Source organism: Mauremys mutica, chromosome 6, assembly GCF_020497125.1.
Source record: "Mauremys mutica isolate MM-2020 ecotype Southern chromosome 6, ASM2049712v1, whole genome shotgun sequence".
NCBI classification, from domain to species: domain Eukaryota; kingdom Metazoa; phylum Chordata; order Testudines; family Geoemydidae; genus Mauremys; species Mauremys mutica.
In genome coordinates, this window is record NC_059077.1 from 58,729,423 (window position 1) to 58,752,270 (window position 22,848).

The 22,848-nt window shown below is 40.1% G+C and overlaps 1 protein-coding gene across 5 annotated transcripts in view; it reads left to right on the forward strand.

Moving 5' to 3' along the window:
• Nucleotides 1-22,848, forward strand: part of CAST (calpastatin) — a 105,756-nt gene that overhangs the window by 39,287 nt on the left and 43,621 nt on the right. For 3 of the 5 annotated variants that reach the window (XM_045020841.1, XM_045020842.1, XM_045020844.1), the window contains 5 exons: nucleotides 13,237-13,296; nucleotides 16,774-16,839; nucleotides 20,210-20,260; nucleotides 21,598-21,654; nucleotides 21,778-21,894. In XM_045020841.1, the coding sequence (XP_044876776.1) occupies nucleotides 13,237-13,296; nucleotides 16,774-16,839; nucleotides 20,210-20,260; nucleotides 21,598-21,654; nucleotides 21,778-21,894 (351 nt within the window). The remainder of the gene's footprint in view (nucleotides 1-13,236; nucleotides 13,297-16,773; nucleotides 16,840-20,209; nucleotides 20,261-21,597; nucleotides 21,655-21,777; nucleotides 21,895-22,848) is intronic. The other 2 variants (XM_045020843.1, XM_045020845.1) reach the window with 1 other exon arrangement.

The following is a 22,848-nucleotide window of genomic DNA, read 5'->3' on the forward strand; positions in this document are numbered from 1 at the left end:
ATTCAAATAAAGCAGCCTTAACATAGCATTATTTGATTTGAAATGATTTAACTAAGTAAGGTATTCAAGTTACTCAAGAAATTCCTAATACACTCTATCAACAGATAACGACATATCTATTTTACACCCTTAAATATCTTTATCAATCTCTTGTTCACGTAGAACTGTTTACTTGCCTTGTTTACTTCCTTTATAATTTTTAATATCTTGGAATGTAGGTGGATGTCAGTTAGTATTTCTCTGTCTCTTTTGTCATCCCCCTAAAGCTGCCTGACTTGAATGACTGTTGCTTTTATAGGTCCATGTCGTATGAGTGAAAAATTGGGACCTTCTTGTATAGCCAGTTTATTTTTAGCTTCCTGTGACTCTTCTACTGAAGTGTATTTCATGATCTGATATTCCGTAATATAGCTCTTACTCATTTTGCACTCTGTCTGCTCAGTTACTGAACAAAGATCATTCCTCTTTCTCTGTAATTCTAGATTCATCCTTGTATTTTGAAATCCACTTAGAAAGTATTATGCAAATGTATACTGTTTTTACTTTTGCTACTGGCATCCATTTGAGATTTCCGACAGAGCTGATATATATACACAGACACACAAACTTATTTAAAATACCTGATGAAATATACTTTGATTTCAGTTTTTCTTAGAATTGAGTATTTTTCGAAGTAGGTTTTTCCATCTCTTATTTCTAAGGTGTTTTTTAAATAAAATAATGTCTTTCAGGGAAAAAGCAATATGTGTCTCAGAAAAGCTTTTATAAAAGAAGGAATATATTGGTTATTATAACTTACTGCATAAATATACGACGTGTCCAAAGTACTTTTACGTGCTAAAAAATAAGAACAACATACAAAAAGAAGTTAAAACTATTGGTAAAGATGTAATATCCTAAAAAAAAGCTAATTCTTTACAGACATTATCTGTTTTAAGGTTCATATTTGTTCAAACTCAGTTCCTGATGCAAAAGACTCTGCAATTCAGAGTTCCCATTGTGGAAAAGAGACCAAATAGTTTAATGTTCTCATTTCAGAGTAAAAGCTTTCATAACTCAGCTGTTCTTATAGATCTGACCTTACTAGATGTCTAAATTATTATTTGTTTATTTAGCAGTATTTACATGTGAAGTACTGTAACTCAGATCATTTTAAATTCTTGTTTAACCACTTTTCTAAAAGAATAATCCAGATTTGCATTGACAGGAAATAGTAACATTTATTAACAAGTACAACCTTAGACTCCAGTGTTGGAAAGATTACTGTGTGCGCTTAACTCTATGCACCGTAGTTCCATTAACTTCAGTGGGGTTACTCATAGTGTGTAAAGATGAGCACAAGTGTAAATCTTAGCAGAATGGGCCTTAAAGTTTGTTCTCAGACTCAGAGCAAAATCTGTGCACCCACAAAATCAGACTTAATTTACTATGTTGGCCAAAAACTCATTGAATTACATGAGATCTAGACTCAATGGAAGTTCTTTGTCTGTGTGTGTGTGTGTGTGTGTGTGTGTGTGTGTGTGTATATATATATGTATGTAAATATATATATAACTTCTCTGTTTTTATTCAGCAATAAAAAGGCTAGAATAAGAAAAAGAATATGCCAGATCTCACTTAGTGAACATTACCGTATTGAAAGGATACCTATTGCAAAACTCATTCTTTGTTATGTGAAAATTGCAGGAAGGGGAAGTTTTTAATCTTGGCCTTGTCATGGCAGTGCCCCCAGATTCCTCTTCAAGCTCAGTCCTGCACAGATTCTTGATCATGCAGGACTAGTAACCATAGTGGTATTTATCTGCTTGGCATGATTCACTACAGATAACTCTCAATATTTGAATTTTTGATGCTGAGACCAGAGTAAGAGCATGAACCTACTATGTGCACAACACTGTATTTGCATCTGTTTATAATATCATGCATATAATACATGTAGTGTATATAAGAACATAAGAATGGCCGTACTGGGTAAGACCAAAAGTCCATCTAGCCCACTATCCTGTCTACCGACAGTGGCCAATGCCAGGTGCCCCAGAGGGAGTGATCAATGACCAACAGGCAATGATCAAGTGATCTCTCTCCTGCCATCCATCACCACCATCTGACAAATCGAGACTAGGGACACCCTTCCTTACCCATCTTGTCTAATATCCATTAACGGACTTAACCTCCATGAATTTATCCAGTTCTCTTTTAAATGCTGTTCTAGTCCTAGCCTTCACAACCTCCTCAGGCAAGGAGTTCCACAAGTTGACTGTGCATTGTGTGAAGAACTTCCTTTTATTTGTTTTAAACCTGCTGCCCATTAATTTCATTTGGTGGCCCCTAGTTCTTGTATTATGGGAACAAGTAAATAACTTTCTCTACATCACTCATGATTTTATATACCTCTATCATATCCCCCCTTAGTCTCCTCTTTTCCAAGTGGAAAAGTCCTAGCCTCTTCAATTTCTCCTCATATGGGACCTGTTCCAAACCCCTAATCATTTTAGTTGCCCTTCTCTGAACCTTTTCTAATGCCAGTATATCTTTTTTGAGATGAGGAGACCACATTTGTACGCAGTATTTGAGATGTGGGCGTACCATAGATTTATATAAGGGCGATAAGATACTCTCCGTCTTATTTTCTATCCCCTTTTTAATGATTCCTAACATCCTGTTCACTTTTTTGACTGCCGCTGCACACTGCATGGACGTCTTCAGAGAACTATCCATGATGACTCCAAGATCTTTTTCCTGATTCGTTGTCGCTAAATTAGCTCCCATCATATTGAACGTATCACTCACTCACTCATGCCCGTCACCCCAATCGGGGTATGGGCCGCCAACCACAGATCTCCAGAGTCCTCTATCCTGGGCCATTCGCTCTAGCTGTAGTTGGGGTTATTTTTTCCAATGTGCTTTACTTTACATTTATCCACATTCAATTTCATTTGCCATTTTGTTGCCCAATCACTTAGTTTTGTGTGATCTTTTTGAAGTTCTTCACAGTCTGCTTTGGTCTTAACTATCTTGAGCAGCATAGTATCATCTGAAAACTTTGCCACCTCACTTTTTACCCCTTTCTCCAGATTATTTATGAATAAGTTGAATAGGATTGGTCCTAGGACTGACCCTTGGGGGACACCACTTGTTACCCCTCTCCATTCGGAGAATTTACCATTTATTCCTACCCTTTGTTCCTTGTCTTTTAACCAGTTCTCAATCCATGAAAGGACCTTCCCTCTTATCCCATGACAACTTAAATTACGTAAGAGCCTTTGGTGAGGGACCTTGTCATAGGCTTTCTGGAAATCTAAATACACTGTGTCCACTGGATCCCCCTTGTCCACATGTTTGTTGACCCCTTCAAAGAACTCTAATAGATTAGTAAGACACGATTTTCCTTTACAGAAACCATGTTGACTTTTGCCCAACAATTTATGTTCTTCTAGGTGCCTGACAATTTTATTCTTTACTATTGTTTCAACTCATTTCCCCGGTACTGACGTTAGACTTATCGGTCTGTAATTGCCTGGATCACCTCTAGAGCCCTTTTTAAATATTGGCGTTACATTAGCTATCTTCCAGTCATTGGGTACAGAAGCCGATTTAAAGGACAGGTTACAAACCATAGTTAATAGTTCCACAAAAAATTTCACATTTGAGTTCTTTCAGAACTCTTGGGTGAATGCCATCTGGTCCCGGTGACTTGTTACTGTTAAGTTTATTAATTAATTCCAAAATCTCCTCTAGTGACACCTCAGTCTGTGACAATTCCTCCAATTTGTCACCTACAAAAGCCGGCTCAGGTTTGGGAATCTCCCTAACATCCTCAGCCGTGAAGACTGAAGCAAAGAATCCATTTAGTTTCTCCGCAATTACTTTATTGTCTTTAAGTGCTCCTTTTGTACCTCGATCATCCAGGAGCCCTACTGGTTGTTTAGCAGGCTTCTTGCTTCTGATGTACTTAAAAAACATTTTGTTATTACCTTTGGAGTTTTTGGCTAGCCATTCTTCAAACTCCTCTTTGGCTTTTCTTATTACATTTTTACACTTAATTAGGCAGTGTTTATGTTCCTTTCTATTTACCTCACTAGGATTTGCCTTCCACTTTTAAAAAGATGCCTTTTTTATCTCTCACTGCTTCTTTTACATGGTTGTTAAGCCACAGTGGCTCTTTTTTAGTTCATTTACTGTGTTTTTTAATTTAGGGCATACATTTAAGGTGGGGCTCTATTATGGTGTCTTTGAAAAGCGTCCATACAGCGTGCAGGGATTTCACTTTAGTCACTGTACCTTTTAATTTCTGTTTAACTAACTCCCTCATTTTTGCATAGTTCCCCTTTCTGAAATTAAATGCCACAGTGTTGGGCTGTTGAGGTGTTCTTCCCACCACCGGGATGTTAAATGTTGTTATATTATGGTCACTATTTCCAAGTGGGTTATAGTTACCTCTTGGACCAGCTCCTGCGCTCCACTCAGGACTAAATCGAGAGTTGCCTCTCCCCTTGTGGGTTCCCGTACCAGCTGCTCCAAAAAGCAGTCATTTAAAGTATCGAGAAATTTTGTCTCTGAATTTCATCCTGAGGTGACATGTTCCCAGTCAATATGGGGATAATTGAAATCCCCCCACTATTATTGAGTTCTTAATTTTGATAGCCTCTCTAATTTCACTTAGCATTTCATTGTCACTATCACTGTCCTGGTCAGGTGGTTGATAATAGATCCCTAATGTTATATTCTTATTAGAGCATGAAATTACTATCCATAGAGATGCTATGGAACATGTGGATTCACTTAAGATTTTTACTTCATTTGATTCTACGTTTTCTTTCACATATGGTGCCACTCCCCCCACCTCACCCCGCCCAACCTGTTCTATCCTTCCGATATATTTTGTACCCCGGAATGATTGTGTCCCATTGATTGTCCTTAGTCCACCAGGTTTCTGTGATGCCTATTATATCAATATCTTCTATCACAAGGCACTTTAGTTCACCCATCTTATTATTTAGACTTCTAGCATTTGTGTACAAGCACTTTAAAAACTTGTCACTGTTTATTTGTCTGCCCTTTTCTGATGTGTCCGATTCTTTTTTATGTGAATGTTTCTCGTCTGATCTGGCCCCTAGATTATCTTCTTCCATCCTCTGCTCCTGACTATACCCTGGAGATTCTCTATCAATAGACTCTCGTCTAAGAGAAGTCTCTGTCCGATCCACATGCTCCTCTGCAGCAGTTGGCTTTCCCCCATCTCCTAATTTAAAAACTGCTCTGCAATCTTTTTAATGTTAGGTGCCAGCAGTCTGGTTCCACTTTGGTTTAGATGGAGCCCATCTCTCCTGTACAGGCTCTCCCTATCCCAAAAGTTTCCCCAGTTCCTAATGAATCTAACCCCCCCCCCCCATCGTCTCATCCACGCATTGAGACTCTGAAGCTCTGCCTGCCTACCTGGCCCTGCGCGTGGAACTGGGAGCATTTCTGAGACTCCCATATATCATGCATATAATACAAGTAGTGTAGTACAGCTCTCCTAGTGCTCACAACTAAGAATGGAATTTGCTGATTAGACATTTTTGTCAGTTCAGTTTTATCCTCATGTTGGGCTCCACTAACTGTTCTTGGTGCATACTGCTCCTTGGGATTTTTCACCCTCTCTTGTTACAAGAGAATACAATAGTCTCAATGCAGCTTCAGTTCTGGGCTTAGTTAAATTACATATTGGAGTTGTTTACTTTAATAAACCACAGCCCACTGCAGATTGAACTATAACTACCATATTTAGTTCATTCTTCATGGTCTTGACTGTGAGCGCTGGTCTCAAAAAAACCCAAACAAGTTTCTGATTTTCTTATTGCCTGCGGGGGGACCAGTTTATTTTTAAAATATTTTTCTTGTGAACTCTTTAAAGTTGTGGAAGGCTTATGGAATTCTGTGTAAATAATTATATGGGTACATGGATGATTTTCTAGCAAGGAGGTCCTCTGTTTATTAGTTGAGCTAATAATGAATGTTGAATTATAAACACTGGAAATATGTCTAGGATACATTATTATATGAAGGTTCAAAATCTAATGTCTATTAAGGAATTTTCCCAGTAAGGTCATGATTCAGCAAACTTTGCCTGTTCCACAAAGCAATTTAAGTACTTGCTTAACTTTAAACACATGCTTAAGTCCCATTGATTTTAATGGGACGTAAGCACATACTTAAGTGCTTTGCTAAATTGGGGCCAGAATTAGTTTCATGGTATGATTTTAGCAGAAGTCCACTAAAGGTTTCTGCAGAAAACCAGAAGTTAGTAATAGAGACTAACTTTTGCCTCCAGTGATTTTTACATTTTTCTAGGATTATCTCCCCAGTAATCAGCCTGACAAATAAAAAGATTTGTTTATAACATACAAGGTTGTAAAGTCAAACAGAGATAATAGGTGCTGGCCTTATGCTCTTGCAGGTTTGCTTGGTTGTTTTTTTTTTTTTTTTGGGGTTGAATGGTTCTTTTAGTGATACATGCCTGAATGTAACTTTAATTCAAATGGAAGTGTTAGAAAAAAATATCATGTTGATTATTTCTATGTAGTACCTCACTTTAAAAAAACACAAAGGTAAGCAATCTTTAAGCCAGAAGTATATTCTAGGTACTTTTTTTTTTTTCATTTACATAATCTTCAGGTACTTAGTCTGAAATGTCTGGATCTTATATGCTATCACTTTTTGTTTTGAGTATTAAACCATGTACAGACTTCCCCGTAGTCCAGTAGTTTCATTGTGAAATAGATGGGCATGTATTTCAGAAAACCTAGTTTCATACAGTTTAAGGCCCGAAGGGACTATTAGATCATCTAGTATGACCTCTTGTATATCACCGGCTATTACATTTCACCCAGATACCCCTATCTTAAGCCAAATTATTTTAGTTAGACTAAAGTATTTCAGTCCTTAGGAGTCTAAACTGTGTGCCACAGGGATGGAAAATATGTTCACATGATTCCAGCCTATAAACCACACCCAATGCTTCAGAGAGAGATTTAAAAAAAAACACAACACAACAAAAAAAAACCCTCCCCCACAGGTTCCCTGTCAGTCTGACCTGGAGGAAAATTCCTTCCAGATCCCTAGTTTGGTGAGCAGGACCCTGGGCATGTAAGGGCTAGTCTACACTGGCAATGTTAAAGTGCTGCTGCGGCAGTGCTTTAACATGGCTTGTGTAGTTGCGGCAGAGCTCTCTCCCAACGGTCTAAAAAAACCACCTCCACAGGGGGCATAGCTCCCAGTGTTGGGAGCACGGCTCCCAGTGCTGGTGCACTGTCTACACTGGTGCTTTACAGCGCTGAAACTTGCTGCACTCAGGAGGGTGTTTTTTCATACCCCTGAGCGAGAAAGTTGCAGCGCTGTAAAGTGCCGGTGTAAACAAGCCCCAAGCAAGACACACCAGCCATGTATCTAGACAGAGGATTCTCTGAACCAACTCAGAACACTGGTCCACCCTGTCCAGTGGCCTGTCTTCAGCTGTGACCAATGTCTGGTGCTTCAGAGAAAGGTGAATAAGAAAACAGCCACTCACCCACACAGAATACATCCAGCCCACTGTTCACTGCAGGGGGGAAAATCCTTCCTGACTCCTGCGGGTGATTGGCTGAAGGCCTGAAGCATGAAATAAGATTAGAGTCACTGTTTTAATGCAGACCTTCAGGTTTTAGAAGTGTGTTGAGGGCAGTGCAGTCTATCCTGGTCTCCCCATGGCTCATGAAGGAAGGGAATGATGGAAGATTCAGATTCACGGATTCCAAAGCCAGAAGGGACCACCACAACTACCCAGCCCAACTCCCAGCACACACAAGCCATAGAATTTCTCCCTGAAGATGGATTAAAGCATATATTTTAGAAAGAGTTCTAATCTCATTTTTAAAGACTCCAAGCAATGTTTAGTCCACCACCTCCCCACTTAAGCTGTCCCAATATTTAATTATCCTCACTGCTAGGAAATTGCATCTTATTCCAATGTTGAATTTATCTAAATTCAACTTTTAGCCATTGGATCTTGTTATACCTTTGCCAGCCAGGCTGGACACCATCCCATCCTTCCTCTCTCCCCAGCCATCCCTGCCAAAACACACATTCAGATATCTTTCTATACACAGTGGTCAAAACACCTCTCCAACTTCTCAACATTTTAACTGAATAAGTTGAGCTCCTAAAAACCTCACATCATAAAACTTATTTTCCAGCCCCTAGATTATTATTGTGGTTCTGTTTTTAACTCTCTTGTGTTTCCATATCATTCTTGAAGTGTGTATACCAGAGCTGGACACTGTATTCTGGTAGTGGTCTTACCAATGCTGTGTACATAGAGGCAAGATCACTTCCCTAGTGTTCTCTCAACTTGTATATATTCACTCGTTAACTCATTTGTTTTAAGAGAGGCATAATTTTCCTATTCTTGTTTTTAAAGTGTATTGGAATAACATGTTAGCTGTTAATGCACAAGAACTGCAGTCACAGTGTGAGATTGGATGAATCCTGAATTGTTTCAGAGACTATAAGATCAACATTTGTTATATTTGTAATCCATATGGCTGCATCTGCTTTGTGGCTGATTAGGAATTAAGAGAGGTGAGATGAGAGAGTGCTCCAAGTTAACCGCACTTCATTCAGATTTCAACTCCTGCATATCTACATTGCCAGTGTGCCACTTTTTTACAGCTTTTGAAAAAATGTGGGGCCAAATTTATGTCTTGGTTACATATGTGCAACTTCCCATCAACATAACTGAAGTCAGTGGGAATTGTGTGTGTATAAAAGAGCATAGTGTTAAGTAAGCGTTAACTTTTTTGGGGAATCCCCATAGGTTTATGAAGGGGATAATGCTGTGTGGGGCAGCTGTCTCTGGGTCCAATTCTTGGGCCCTTCTCACCCACTGAAAGGTTTCCACGAGTGCAGGGAAGGCGAGATGGAGGTGGCTGGGGTGATCGCCCAGGTTTTCATCTCCTTCATCCATTCAGGTGGAATGAAAAATTTAGATTATAGCATTTTGTACCTTCAAAATATAATTCAAATATTAACTGATCAACCAATTAACCTTTACAATAGCCTTGGAAGTGGGTATTGTTGTCCCTGTTTTACAGACAGTCAGACAAGAGATTAAATAACATGCCTGAGGCCATGCAGTGAGCCTATGACAGAGCCCCAGGTAGGAAGAAGCAGCAACAACTTTACCAGAAGTACTACCAGCCCAAATTTTGCCATCAGATACACAACCATAACTGAAATCCTTAAAATCAGTGGGATTGCCTGGATGTAAGTGAAGGCAGAATTACACTCTATAATAAGCACTTGGACCACACTTTGTTTTGCCTGCTTCTGAACACTTATCTTTTAGTTGTGATAATACTGAAATAACAATAGTCTTCTGAAGCAAATACAGTCTCAGTTTTGTGTTGACCATATATGTTAGACTATGTAATCTTTTTAAATGTGTCCTGTTTGATATAGGCCAACAAGAGCTCATTATTCTCATACTATAACAGGGTGTGCCTCCAAACATGTTAAAGCCTCTCCAAGTTCTATTTAAGCCATGAATCAGTCAGCTATTGTGCTAGTTACTAGGTAATATTTTAATATTTATCTCCAAGCCTGACATACATTCCTGTGTTGCATCAGAGGACAAAACTTGATCTGTTCTGTTCGTTTAGATTGTGTTAAATGGAGAATACAGGTTTTTTTTTTAATAGCAGCATGTTGTTGGCTAGTACACATGGACATACACACCACCATCAAGAACAGTAAAATGAAACCATCCAAAATTGTCTCACGTTAAACAGCCAACGTCATGTAGGTGGTCTAGCAGATATCAAACAAGCATGACACTTCTACATATTTATTTAACACGCATTTTTTGCTCACAGATAAGGGGACCAGATTGTGCCAGGTCCTTGTGTGATACAAGGATTGGGAGGACAAAAAGTCTCCCTCCACTGCCTTGTAATACCCATTCAAGGGAAGTGCCTGAGGCAGTTGAAGCCCTTGATCTCTGGGGACCACAGGTGGGACAGGCCTTCAGTGCATCCCAGGGTACATTATGGCCCAGAAGGAGCAGGAAGACCCTGATAGCACTGTCCTACCCCCTCCATGCTATCCTGTAGAGCAAGTCAACTGCAGCAGAGGGACAACCTGTGCTTCAGGCCACTGAGGTTGTGGTCTGGTTTCCACACCACCCACGCTCAGGCCTTTTCAGGGGGGAATAGCTAGTGGATCCACCTAATGGTTGACCCATCAAGACCAAAGCCAATCCTTTCTCAGACTTTTCTCCTTGAAGAATTAACCCCTTCATCTGTCGTCATTAAATAAACAGACATTCACAACACTAAGTGAAACTGTTTTGTGAGGTGTTTTGACAAGAGATGAAGACAGTAGCTGTTGTTTGGCATAGTCACATTAAACAGACTGCCTTTGGTAAAAGCTCTTGATGAATACATTGTCCGTTATTAGCACAAATTACAATGTTGTGTGCACATATAGTGCTTAAAAGAGAAGAAGATGTGAATGCTTATTTCATGCATTTCAACTACTCTGTCAGTGTATTGTAAGTGAGAAAAAGGTGACTCAGAAAAAGTGTGGTGATGTGTATGTAGCATTACGTGTTTGGGGGTGGTGTGCTCATCTGTGTTAATGTGCGTCTTTACTACATCACAGTGAGGGTGACTGTTATGAGAAGGGGTGGCACAGATACTTGTTAGTCATGTAGCAAGAACTCAGGTGACTTTATATGTGTAATCTGCTTCTGCCTAAGGGTATTGTGTTGTAGAACAAGATATAGGGACCTCATCCCCTGGAGTTTGTTACCTGGGAAAAGGTTGTCAAAAGGAATATTTGTTTCAACTCTTCATGTAGACATCTTTATGGATTATAATGCATTTTGTTTTCAGAATATGCCTTTACTTTTCCATTTTTGTATTGCATCCACTCTGGAGAGAAAAATGGACTTGTTTACATACAGTATGCAGAACACTTCTATAGTTAGGTCAATTGTATGTTGTATCCCAAGTACATTTGGAGAAAGTAAACCTGGGACAAATATGTCCAGGATATAAGAAAAGAAGTGGAGTACAAGCCTGCTTGTCAGAGTTAATTATGCAGCATAGCTCCATTATTGCCTTAATTAAAGTGACACTATTCATTTGTTTTATTTCAGCTGAAAATATATTTACCCACAAATTTTACACGTAATATCTAAGAATCCTATACTTATTCAGTTTGTTTACTTTGTGCATTGTGATGACACTTTGTGTTATAAACAATTTCACTGTTTATCTTGTACACTTTTTTCCCTCTTCAGTGTGGGTATTTTATACAGCAGACCAGGGAGATAAAAATGTGACTAAATCCACAGTGTGATAGGGCATGGCTGCCACATAGTGCACTCTGCTGGTGGAGTGTGGCACTACCAGCTGCCTTAAGTTTCCTTCCCCGTCTCCTCATCTCTTCATACACTGGTCTGTGCTGGAGATGTGACTTAGCCCTCCAGCTGACCCACAAACAAACATAATTCCTTTCAGGATAGCAAAAGTCAAAATAAAAATCCCAACAAAAAAGGAAGGTTCTTCAGCCTTTCAGGGACTTCTCTTCAGGCCACCCTTTGGGCTATATTTGATTAGTCTTTCTAGCTCTGGGATAGAGTACTTGGCCTCCCAGGCCGGTTCCCCTGGAGTACCATTCTCTGCCGCTGCTGGGGTTCTGTTCCATGTATCCTTCCCTGCTCTAGTATAGAGCACTGAGCTCCCAGGCTAGTTCACCTGGAGTACCTGGCCTCCTGCCTGTGGTTCCACTCCCAGACTGATATCTCTTAGACATTTTATATAAGGCCCAGGTGTCCATTAAACTATCACCTGACCCTCCTTAGTCCTGCCCCCTCAGGCTGGGAAGCAGGGAATTAATTACAGCTTGGGTGTGGCTTAAAGAGGTCAATCACCCAGTGACACTCCCAAATTGGCAGGAGGGACAGACTTAGATTGATTTTTTTTTTAAGCAATTTTTTGAATTGTGTATGTCCCTTTAAACTTCCTTTAATTTTGTCCTATCTTTTTCTGTGATGGAAAATTCCATAAGATTTTGGAAGTGCTTAATGCGATGCATTCACCATGGAGTAATCTTAAATTTTTTCTTCCTTTTTTGAAAGTCTTCTAGGAGAAAAGAGGTAAATGAGGAAAGTGACATTGCCACTGTGTTCATGTGAACTATATTGTGAAGTGCAAGGTCCTACATTTAGGAAAAAAAAAGTTTAGATAACATTCCCCAGGTTGGGGACTGTATTCTGGAAAGCAGTTCATGATAAAGTTTAGAGTCTTGGTGGATAACGGACTGAACATGAGCTCCTAGGACAATGCTGTGGCTAAGATAGCTAATGTAATTCTTGTTTGTATAAACAGAGGAATATTTAATAGGAATAGAGAGGTGGTATTACCTCCATATGTAACATTTTTGAGACAATTACTGGAATACTAATTCCATTTCTGGAAACTGAAGGTAGATAAATTCAAGCTAAAAATAAGACATAGTTTTTAAATAATGAGGTTGATTTGACCATTGGAACAACTTACGAAGGGATTGATGCCTTCTATATGACTTGAAGTCTTTGAATCAAGACTGAATGTCTTTCTGAAAAAAAATATGCAAAATTTGCTGTAGCTCAACTACAAGATATGGGCTTGATTTAGGAACCAGTTCATGAAATTCTGTGGCATGTGTTACATCGGAGGTTAGGCTAGAAAATCATAGTGATCCCTTCTGGCCTTAAAAATCTATGAAGCTAAGAGTGTATATTAAATGTTATTTTTGGCAACCTAATAAATCCAAGAGGATAAATGTCTTTGAGCAAGCACAGTAAAATATGAAAGAATTCTTCATATATACATTTAAATATCCATAGATGTTTCAGCATTGGAGAGCAGGATTCTTATATATTCCAATATTCCGTTAGAAATCTGCTTTTAGCATACTTAAGAGAAGAGGCTGTTTCTACATTATACCTTGGGAACCCTCCCTACTGACAGAGAAGCAGAGTAGGAGTATGTTTTCTAGTTCGGCAGAGAATCAGAATAAAAGTGATAGGCCTAATCTCCAATCCTCAACCTGAATTTTCACAAGCCTATATACTTGCATGATACAAACAAATGTATTAATAATCATCTTAACATTTTATGTAAAGGTGAAATTGTTTTGAAGTAATGTTTTGATTTTTTCCCCCCCCCCCAGACACAGCCCCCTTCTACTGTTGCAACGAAAGCATCGGATATGAAGCCCACTGAAACAAAGGTATGAAGTCCTAAGGAATGAATCTTCACGATTTATGAGTCTGAAGACCTGGATTTTACTTCACACTGTCACTGACTCATTATATGACCTTGACGAACTCACTTATCTGTACCTGAGTTTCCACATCTGCAAAATAGGGATAAAGAGACTTGTCCTCTTATGCAAAACACTATGAGGACTGTGGATTAAATTAATTAATACTTCAGAACCTCTGAGTTATGCACATAGGCCCTGATCCTGCAAACTCTTAATTACAGGTTTAACTTTATTTATGTGAATAGTCCCAATGAAGAATTTGGGCCTTAGTTAGTCAATGTGAAATCACATGTTCTCATTAAGGATACCCGCATTCCTCTCTACTATCTTCCTTCCTATTGTCTTTTACATTTGTTGTGCTTGTGTCTTCAATAAGGTTGCAAGCTCCTCAGGGCAAGAGGCTGTTTCATCTATGTCTTTGTAGAAAGGGGCCTTAATCCTGATTCGGGCTTTTTGGTCACTGTTGTAATATTAAAAATATAATAATGATGTTTTCCCTCCTCTCTGCCTAGCTGTACATTCTTGCTCAGGATCAAAATATTGAAACTGACAAAAATCCTGCCCTCCAGAATAGGGTTTTTGCACATTTCAATATCTTGTCTGCTTTCTAAACCAGATCAAGTAGGGAACAATGTAGTGTGGTACAAGATACGGATTTTTCTAATGTTATACATATGTGACGTTAATGCCAGACTGGTAGGTCTAAGTTCGATCATGTCACTTTGAGGTTGAAGTCCACTGTCAGCCTGTTTATGTTTTGCCTGTGTCCAGTTTTGGGCCCCACACTACAAGAAGGATGTGGAAAAATTGGAAAGAGTCCAGCGGAGGGCAACAAAAATGATTAGGGGGCTGGAGCACATGACTTATGAGGAGAGGCTGAGGGAACTGGGATTGGTTAGTCTGCAGAAGAAAAGAATGAGGGGGGGATTTGATAGCTGCTTTCAATTACCTGAAAGGGGATTCCAAAGAGGATGGATCTAGACTGTTCTCAGTGGTACCTGATGACAGAACAAGGAGTAATGGTCTCAAGTTGCAGTGGGGGAGGTTTAGATTGGATATTAGGAAAAACTTCTTCACTAGGAGGATGGTGAAGCACTGGAATGCGTTACCAAGGGAGGTGGTGGAATCTCCTTCCTTAGAGGTTTTTAAGGTCAGGCTTGACAAAGCCCTGGCTGGGATGATTTAGTTGGGAATTGGTCCTGTTTGAGCAGGGGGTTGGACTAGATGACCTCCTGAGGTCCCTTCCAACACTGATATTCTATGATTCTATGAGTCTGTGATTAACATTACAGGAGAACCCACTTCAACATTCTAATTTAGTCTGAAGTCTGATTTAGCAAGTGAAGCTCATTTGCCAAACTTCTACAAAAAACAGCAAAGGTTAAAATTTTCAAAGCTGTAGCACCTTTAAAATTACCAACTACTTGAATGTCAGAATATTTCTTGGTAAAAAGCAACTTTCTCCTTCTTTTTCTTTGTACCACCTCTGCCAATTCAAATAGTGCTATGCTGTAATTCCTCAAGGATGTTTTTCACTCAGCTCTTTTAATAGTCGTAGCTACAATGGATACCAAAATATCTAGTTTATAAATCTTAATCTCCACACACAGTCCACAAGACCTAGCTACTATACTCCTAACAATAAACCAGACAATTATTAAACCTTTGTCTAATCCTGCATGATCATCACGACTCATAAATTCAGAGATTCGTTGTTTGTCAGTCACTAATTTAAGATGTTTCCTGATGATGATAGCTTAATTATGAACCTGCATCAAAGAGCAAACTCACTCCTAACATGCTCTTTCCGTGTGGTATTATCTACATGATGGCAACTGGCTGGCCATCTATTAATAGAAAAAGTAGTCACCTCTCTATTAATAGACTCAAAATAAGCATGCCTGCAGGGGAAAAACTACAGTAGCAGGGCGTAATTCCCTGCCCTGCAACATTTGGGGACTCTAGAGCATAGAGTCCTGCAGGAATTTACTGACCTGTCTTTACGAAGGGAGAAGTGGAGCTACCTTACCTTGCCCTTTAATAGCTCATGTATAATTCACATTTCCTCCTTGAAGGGGAATTGGGGCACCCAGAGGGACTTCCTTTGAAGGAAACAGAGTTGCTAGGGAGTAGGGCACCTTGAATGTCATTTCCTCTTCTTGGGAGCTTCCTTCTTGTGCGGACCCCATTCCCAGTGACCTGCTTCTCATTCGGTCCCTGTGCCCTTGCCTCTGCTCCTCAGAGAACTGTTTCCCATTTCTATTCCGTTCTACCTCTTCCCTTGCCCCCAGCCAGTAAAGACCCATTCCTACTCCCTCTTTGCCTTCAAGACTGAATGTCAGTCCCCCTTCCCAAAAAAGTATAATCAGCTTTGTCCTGTGCAAATGGAAGCCATTGCAGCTGTGGCAGGGATAAGGATTTGTGCTTCATGGGGTTACCATGACAGGTGAACCTCAACGCCTTGTGCGAAGGTGGCTGGTTGGTTCATTGAAATGGAGAGAGGAGAAAGAGCAGGGTGGGTATTGTGGAGGGATGAGGTGAACAAGGTGGATGGTGCATGTGCTGCCACAGGGATGGGCAGAGCTTAGGAAGGGGGACAGTTTTATTCTAGGGGTCCTACTTGGAATTCATATTTGGGGACCCAACATGAATCATTATACCTTTGATCAGTAGGAACCTAGCTGCCAATAAAATAAGCCTGAAGAGGGGACATCATCAAGGTGTATAAACTGTTAGATAAACACAAACAGATAAGCAGCGCTGTCCTCCAGATCCTGAAATGCCTTTTTGCATCTTCAAGTGTAGCTGTTTTGGAATGTAACTTCTGTGTTGAATGACAAACAAAGCTAGTCTCCAATTATGATTCCTCTCCCTCTTCCTCCCAGATTGTGTACATCTGACTGTTCCTTCACTTTGCCTGTCCACCTCTCTGATGAACTCTGAAAGCAGGATCCTGATATGTTTCTTTATTATTTGCTTACAAGGTCTAAACAGGCCGGAAGAGCTCAAGTTGCATTTGCAAACTAAAACACATCTGGCTATAGATTTTATTTTCTAAATCAAACTATTACACATCTGATGCCATTTTTACTGTGAACAATTCTGTTTAATGTTAATTTAAAAAAATATATTAACCCTCCCCCCCCTAGAATTTAAAACATAAACAATCCAGTAAATGTACAATCAAATTCCGAGAAAGGACTACTTGCTCTATAAGAAAATTGTCACATATAGTTACTAACAACAATATTGGTAAAGTGAGCAGCACAGAGGTTTGAATTTAACTCTCAGTAACAGATATCTCTAGCAGTTTCAGTACAGCGGTTTTCATGTACAAACATAAATGGTAGTAAAATATTTTATCTCATTTTTCCTGTAAGTCTCTCTACATTTCTTAGGAAATGCATTTTTAAAAAACCTGAATTTGTACTTTAATACCAGGCTACTTCAAGCCATAGCCAGACCAGTGGACAGCAGTCTCACAGCAGGAAGAGACACAAAGTTCAGGTGATGCACAATTGACTATGTCTCTGTCTGCAGTCACAGCAGCAGCATGTTTTCATCACTTAATTACTTCCACCATGAGTCTTTCATGTATCATGCTTATTAATATTGCAATCTTCCTTATGGGCCCAACACACCTTGGCGATCAGTCATCAAAAACAAATTCTAGTTCCTCACACCTTCATGTCCGTTGCATTTCCTTATTGCTGCAACCATCAGCTAAAGGCAGCTCATGGCAAAAATCTGTTTGATTGATAGTGTAATACTGTTAGAATAAAATTTCTAGCTTCATCTCTGCACAAACACACATAATCTTCTTGGACCAGAAGACCTGGAAGATTAGGATACTGGCTTTGATAACTGATTTACTTGACTGATGGTGTTAAGTGTGTGTGTGTATGTGTATATATACACATGTATGTATGTATATGTATGTATGTATGTATGTATATGTATATATGTATGTATGTATATATAAAAATCAGAATATGTACATGTATTTGTATGCATGCATACATACATATGGTAGGTATACAAGTGTACTCTCTCTTTAATGCCCTTCATAATAGTGAACCTTTGGCTATAATGAACCTGGTCCCTGGATCCCACCTCCGGCCCCAGGGCCATGACAGGGGCTGATAGCTCCTCCAGCCACGGCAGCTTCAGGGTTCAAGGTGTCAGCCTCGCCCCAGCGGCAGGGCTCTTGAACTCCAGGCTATAACAAGCAAATGGCTTGGATCCCCAAGGGGTTCGTTATAGTGAGGTTATACGGTAGTGTGTAAATGCATGCGCATGCATGCATGCATGCAGACTGTGAATGTATCTGAGAAACAAAACTTCTTGATCAGTTTTAAAGTACATGGAAAGTCTGGAAAGTATCAATATGTTTAAAATATATGGTCTGTGAGGTGCAGTGATTTATTTTCAGTGTGGAGTACAGGAAATTTCACTCCTACCTCCAAAGTATTTCCTGTTTCTGTGGTTTGTATGATTATTTACTGCATACATTACAATGTGGTGCTATATACCTTAATCTGCGGTTTCAAAATCTTTGTGTCGCTTGCACCCATGCATGCATGTGCACATGTACCTGTGAAATTCTGAGGTTGTGTGTGCATTTATTGTGGATGTGTGCATGGGTTTAATAAAATTTCACAGTGGGGTCAACTAATCCATGTAAACACCAAATACATCTAAATAGTACTTTATAATGCCTCTCAAGTGAAAGAAAAAAGCTTGCAAAATTACAGTAGACCAGTTGCATGCTTAAATAATAGTCAAGTGGTTATATCCATTGTTTTATTTTAAAGGTGATTCTATTGTAGGTGACTATAAAAATGTGGGTCCTTATTAGTTTGTTTCTGACTCTAAATGTGCTTACCGTCGAAGTAAAAATGTGTTTTCTAACTGATGGCTTGAAGTTCAACTTTCCGTATGGTTACTGGAGCCCGGCTTTCACTCAATGATTATGCAGCTTAGAAAAAACTTAGAAAAAATATTGTTGATGATACATGATCCACTGAAAACTCCAGCTGACTCTCCAATAGCTATGTTAACTTTGAAGGAGTACAGTAAAAAACCTAAAATTAATAATAATAAAGTCAGGCCATGTCTACACTGCAGTGATTTGCCACATAGCTGTATTGCTCAGGGGTGTGGTATGTGACGGTTATAGTTGTGCTGGCAGAAGCCCCAAGGGTAAATGCTGTTATACTGGCAAAGCTGCACTTTTACTGATATAGCTCAGACTGGTCTATGCAAGAAAATTAGATCGACCCAGCTTCGTTGCTCAGGGGTGTGAAAAATACACACCACTCCGCAACGTAGTATGATAACCTAAGTCCCTGTGGAGATGATAGTAGATTAATGGAAGAATTTATCCGTTGACCTAGCTACTGCCTCTTGGGGAGCTGGATTTACTATAGCGATGGGAGAGCCTCTCCCGTCACTGTAGTAAGTTTCTACGTTTTAGTGGTTTAAGTGTAGACATAATCTTATTTTGCTCGGGGAGAAGAATAAGCTATGCCAGCAAAAGCACAGCTATGCTAATATAGCTGTGTCCGCACTGGGAGTGCTTTGCCAGGATAGTATACCAATATAACTATACTGACATGGTCTCAATAAAGTAAGCAGCTATGACTTAGAACAGGGGTGGGCAAACTTTTTGGCCTGAGGGCCACATCTGCATATAGAAATTGTATGGTGGGCCATGAATGTTCACAAAATTGGGGGTTGGAGTGTGGGAGGCGGTGAGAGGTGCAGCTCTGGGGCGGGGCCAGGAATGAGGAGTTATGGGTGCGGGAGGGGGCTCTGGGATAGGGCAGGGAGTTGGGGTGTGGGAGGAAGGGCTCTGGGGTGTGGGAGGAAGGGCTCTGGGGTGCGGGAGGGTGCTTCAGGCTGGGATCAAGGGGTTTGGAGGGCAGGAGGGGGATCAGGGCTGGAGCAGGAGGATGGGGTATGGGAGGAGGTCAGGGGTGCAGGCTCCAGGCGGTGCTTATCTCAAGCAGCTTCTGGAAACAGTGGCATGTCCCCCTTTCCAGCTCCTATGCAGAGGCACGGTCAGGTGGCTCTGCGCACTGCCCCGTCCACAGTCGCCTCCCCTGCAGCTCCCATTGACTGCGGTTCCCAGCTGCAGTTCCTGGCCAATGGGAGATGCAGAGCTGGCACTTGGGGCGGGGGCAGCATGCAGAGTCCCCTGGCTACCCCTGTGCGTAGGAGCCGGGTGGGGGGGGGGACATGCGAGCCACAGCACATGCGGAGCGGGGCAAGTCCCCAACCCTGCTCCCTAGCGGGAGCTCAAGGGCCAGATTAAAAGGTCTGATGGGCTGGATGTGGCCCCTGGGCCGTAATTTGCCCAGCCCTGATTTAGAAGCTGCGATATTCAGTAACTTTTTTGGCAGTAACTGCACTATTTTATTTGTTGTGGGAATTCATAACCTTGTATATACAAGATATTGATTATACTTTTTGTACTTTGAGTTGTGATGAATCATAGTAATATTATTCTGAATGTTGCTGAAACAACTTTTCAGTTTGGAAAACTGGAATTATTGGTTACCTTTACTCAGTTCTCTTATTTCATGGCCCAAGTGAAATGAGTATATAAATTGTGTGTGTTTATCTGCTGTGTTTTGGCCCTGCTCCAGTAACTTACAATGCATGAACAGGGTCCTGTGCCCATGTGTTGTAAATTGGAGGGTGAAGGCATTATTTATTTATAATGCAGATACATTTGAGTGTTCGTGTATGTATAAAATATGCAATATGTTTTAAAACATAAGAACAAGTAAGCTTAAATATGTTTTAAAACATAAAAAGAACTAAGCTGCTTTTTTGATCTTTTGTTCTGAATATAATTTTTTATATATTTTAGAGCACACAAACTGCAAAAACAGAACCTGGAAAAGTAGCACAGTCACTAAAGGTAAGCTACTACTTTTATGTAATCATTGTGCGTTGTTCTTCTTCAGAGAAGTTTGTAATGATAAGCTAAATTCTGCCACTACTGGACCAGATGCTCCCATCTTCTCATATGGGTGAAAGGAAACAAACCTGCCTGCAGATGAGGTAGGAACAGGAGCTCTGCTGTTAGGAGTTGACATAGCACATTTCTGGGGAGCAGCCACTCTGTTGGGCTTCCCCTCTACCAGCAGATTTCTAAGCAGAAACCAGCATTAAATCCACCCTGCTCCGTTTACCCTTTTAGGGCATGTGTGGGTGGGAAAGAACACAGAAAGCTGACCTCACTGATTCTCAGGGAAGGGAGGTGCTCATAGAGCTTGATACAGAGTCTGCATTGCTGCATGGATGCCTCAGAATTCACAAGGATATAGTCTAGGGCTAGGCTTTTCCTGTGTACTTCTTTCTCTCCTGCAGAGTTTTCCTAGGGAGAGGAATAGGTAACCCTATCTGCCTAATAAATATCAGGTTTTTTTAAGTTATTTCTTTTTTTTCCCCTCTTTCTCCTTCAATAGGCAGAAAACTAGATTTAAAAAAAAAAAAACAACCTAAAGTAAAAACAAGGCAGAATGATTCCAGTACATTGGGGTGGTTATTATTTTTTATTTTTTGGCAAGGACATATGCAAAGTTTCAGCCCATTAATATTTTTGCCCAAGATGAAAATACACATTTACAAAGAAAGATAATCCATACTTATAGGTTCTTCCAAGATCTTTTCTCTCAAACTTTGAACAGTGAATGAATGAAGAAAAATTCATTTCCACAAACCTGGACTATGCTTTTTCTCATATGGCACCTGGGTGAGAGTGAACTCGCCAGCTGAACTAGCTGAATATAAACTGTGCCTTCCTTTGAGATTGCTTGAGAGGCTACAGGAAAAACTGTCACTATGAAGTAAACAAATGAGAATGTATAGCTAACAAAAAGGATATAAATAACTTGAGAGAAGTATTTTTACAACCCTTTGAAAGACCTCTTTATGTTTAAAGCCTGGCTACAACTACTCCCAGACGTGGCTTTCCACTTTCTAGTATATTAAATCCTATACAGATAAGCGTTCACATGATCGTGCCCGTAGGATGTGTATAATCTGGTTGGAGCAGGAATTGTATCTTCCTTTGTTTATGCAGCCCTGATATTCAGAAAATAATAATTTCCTGTCTCTCTAAATTGTCTATCAGAACAGATGAAAGTTACATGTATGTTAAGTAAACTAGACTAAAAATCCATTGAGTTGAATACCGCTTAACAGTTAAATATTTTCTAATATATTCTAATATATCTGTATTATTTTTGACAGCCAGCTGATTCTCAAACTAAACATCAATCTGAAGAGAAGCAAAAGGAACCTGGCGGGGTGAGTTATTTACATGTTCTTCTCCTTTTGTTTGTTTCATTGGTTTGTTAGTTTTCTCAAAACAAAAACACAAGAATACTAAAATCTGTCCTATATATTAATGGCATATTTATGGTTGTACAGGCAAAAAGCCCATCCAAACCTTCTGTAGCGAAAAGTTCTAAAAAAACTAGTCCAGGAAAAGCGGCCACCGGTCAGACTGAAAAGTCAACGCAAGTATCTTCAATAGAAGAACCAAAGGTAAAGCAGAAGTGGCGAGCCCTTTATTACTTTGTTTGTTTATTTGTGTTGAGGGAGCACCTACTAACCCTAGTCATGGACCATATTGTGCTATGCATCTGCAAACACTGAACAAAAAGACAGTTCTGGTCCCAAAGACAGACTACCTTTTTGAAGGTATGTGTGACAAAGCTTTTTGTGCTGCATTAAACTACAGTCTAAGCTACATTAAGCATGTATAAAACTTTACTGTTTGGGATTTAATGGGACCTTTGCATTTTGCTTATTTAACTTGAATGTACGGATTCAAAAGCACTGAGAATAGTGTTGCAAGCATTGTCTACAGAATATACATGACTGAACATCTGATTGGAAACAGCCTCTCTTAATATGTATTCTGCAATAATGCCAAGCTTCATATCCTCTCTTAAGCCATTCTTAGCTTTGTAAGGTGTCGTGGATGTTTTTGAAGGTGAACCATGTACAATTGCTGGCAATTGCAGGCCTGTCTAAGACAGAAGTACTGCACATTTGAGACTCTTGTCACGTTCCCCTGCAAACTCCGCATTGCTCAGGCTCAGGCCACTCTTTGTATATGTCTGCATTGCAATGTAAACTCAGGGTTAATAGAACTCTAGTTAGCAGACCCTGGGTTTGTTAACCTAGGGCTTGAGCATGTACACTCAGTTATAACCCAGGATAGGAACTGTTGAACCCTGGGTCACAAACCCAGGGTCTCCAGTGCATTATGTGGGCCCAAGTTCAATCACCCTTATCCCAGACTTCCTAGCATCCTCCCAAAATGTGGTTGCTCTAGCTCTTTGTTCATGATGCTGTGTGGGAAAACTTGACCTGTCACCAAACGTGACTGTTCAGAGGACAAAGTTCCTGTATGATTGTGGAATACTTTTGGGAGACTCTGAGCACAAGTCCAGTAAGGCTGCATTTACACTGTAAAGCAGCAGGGCTTGAACC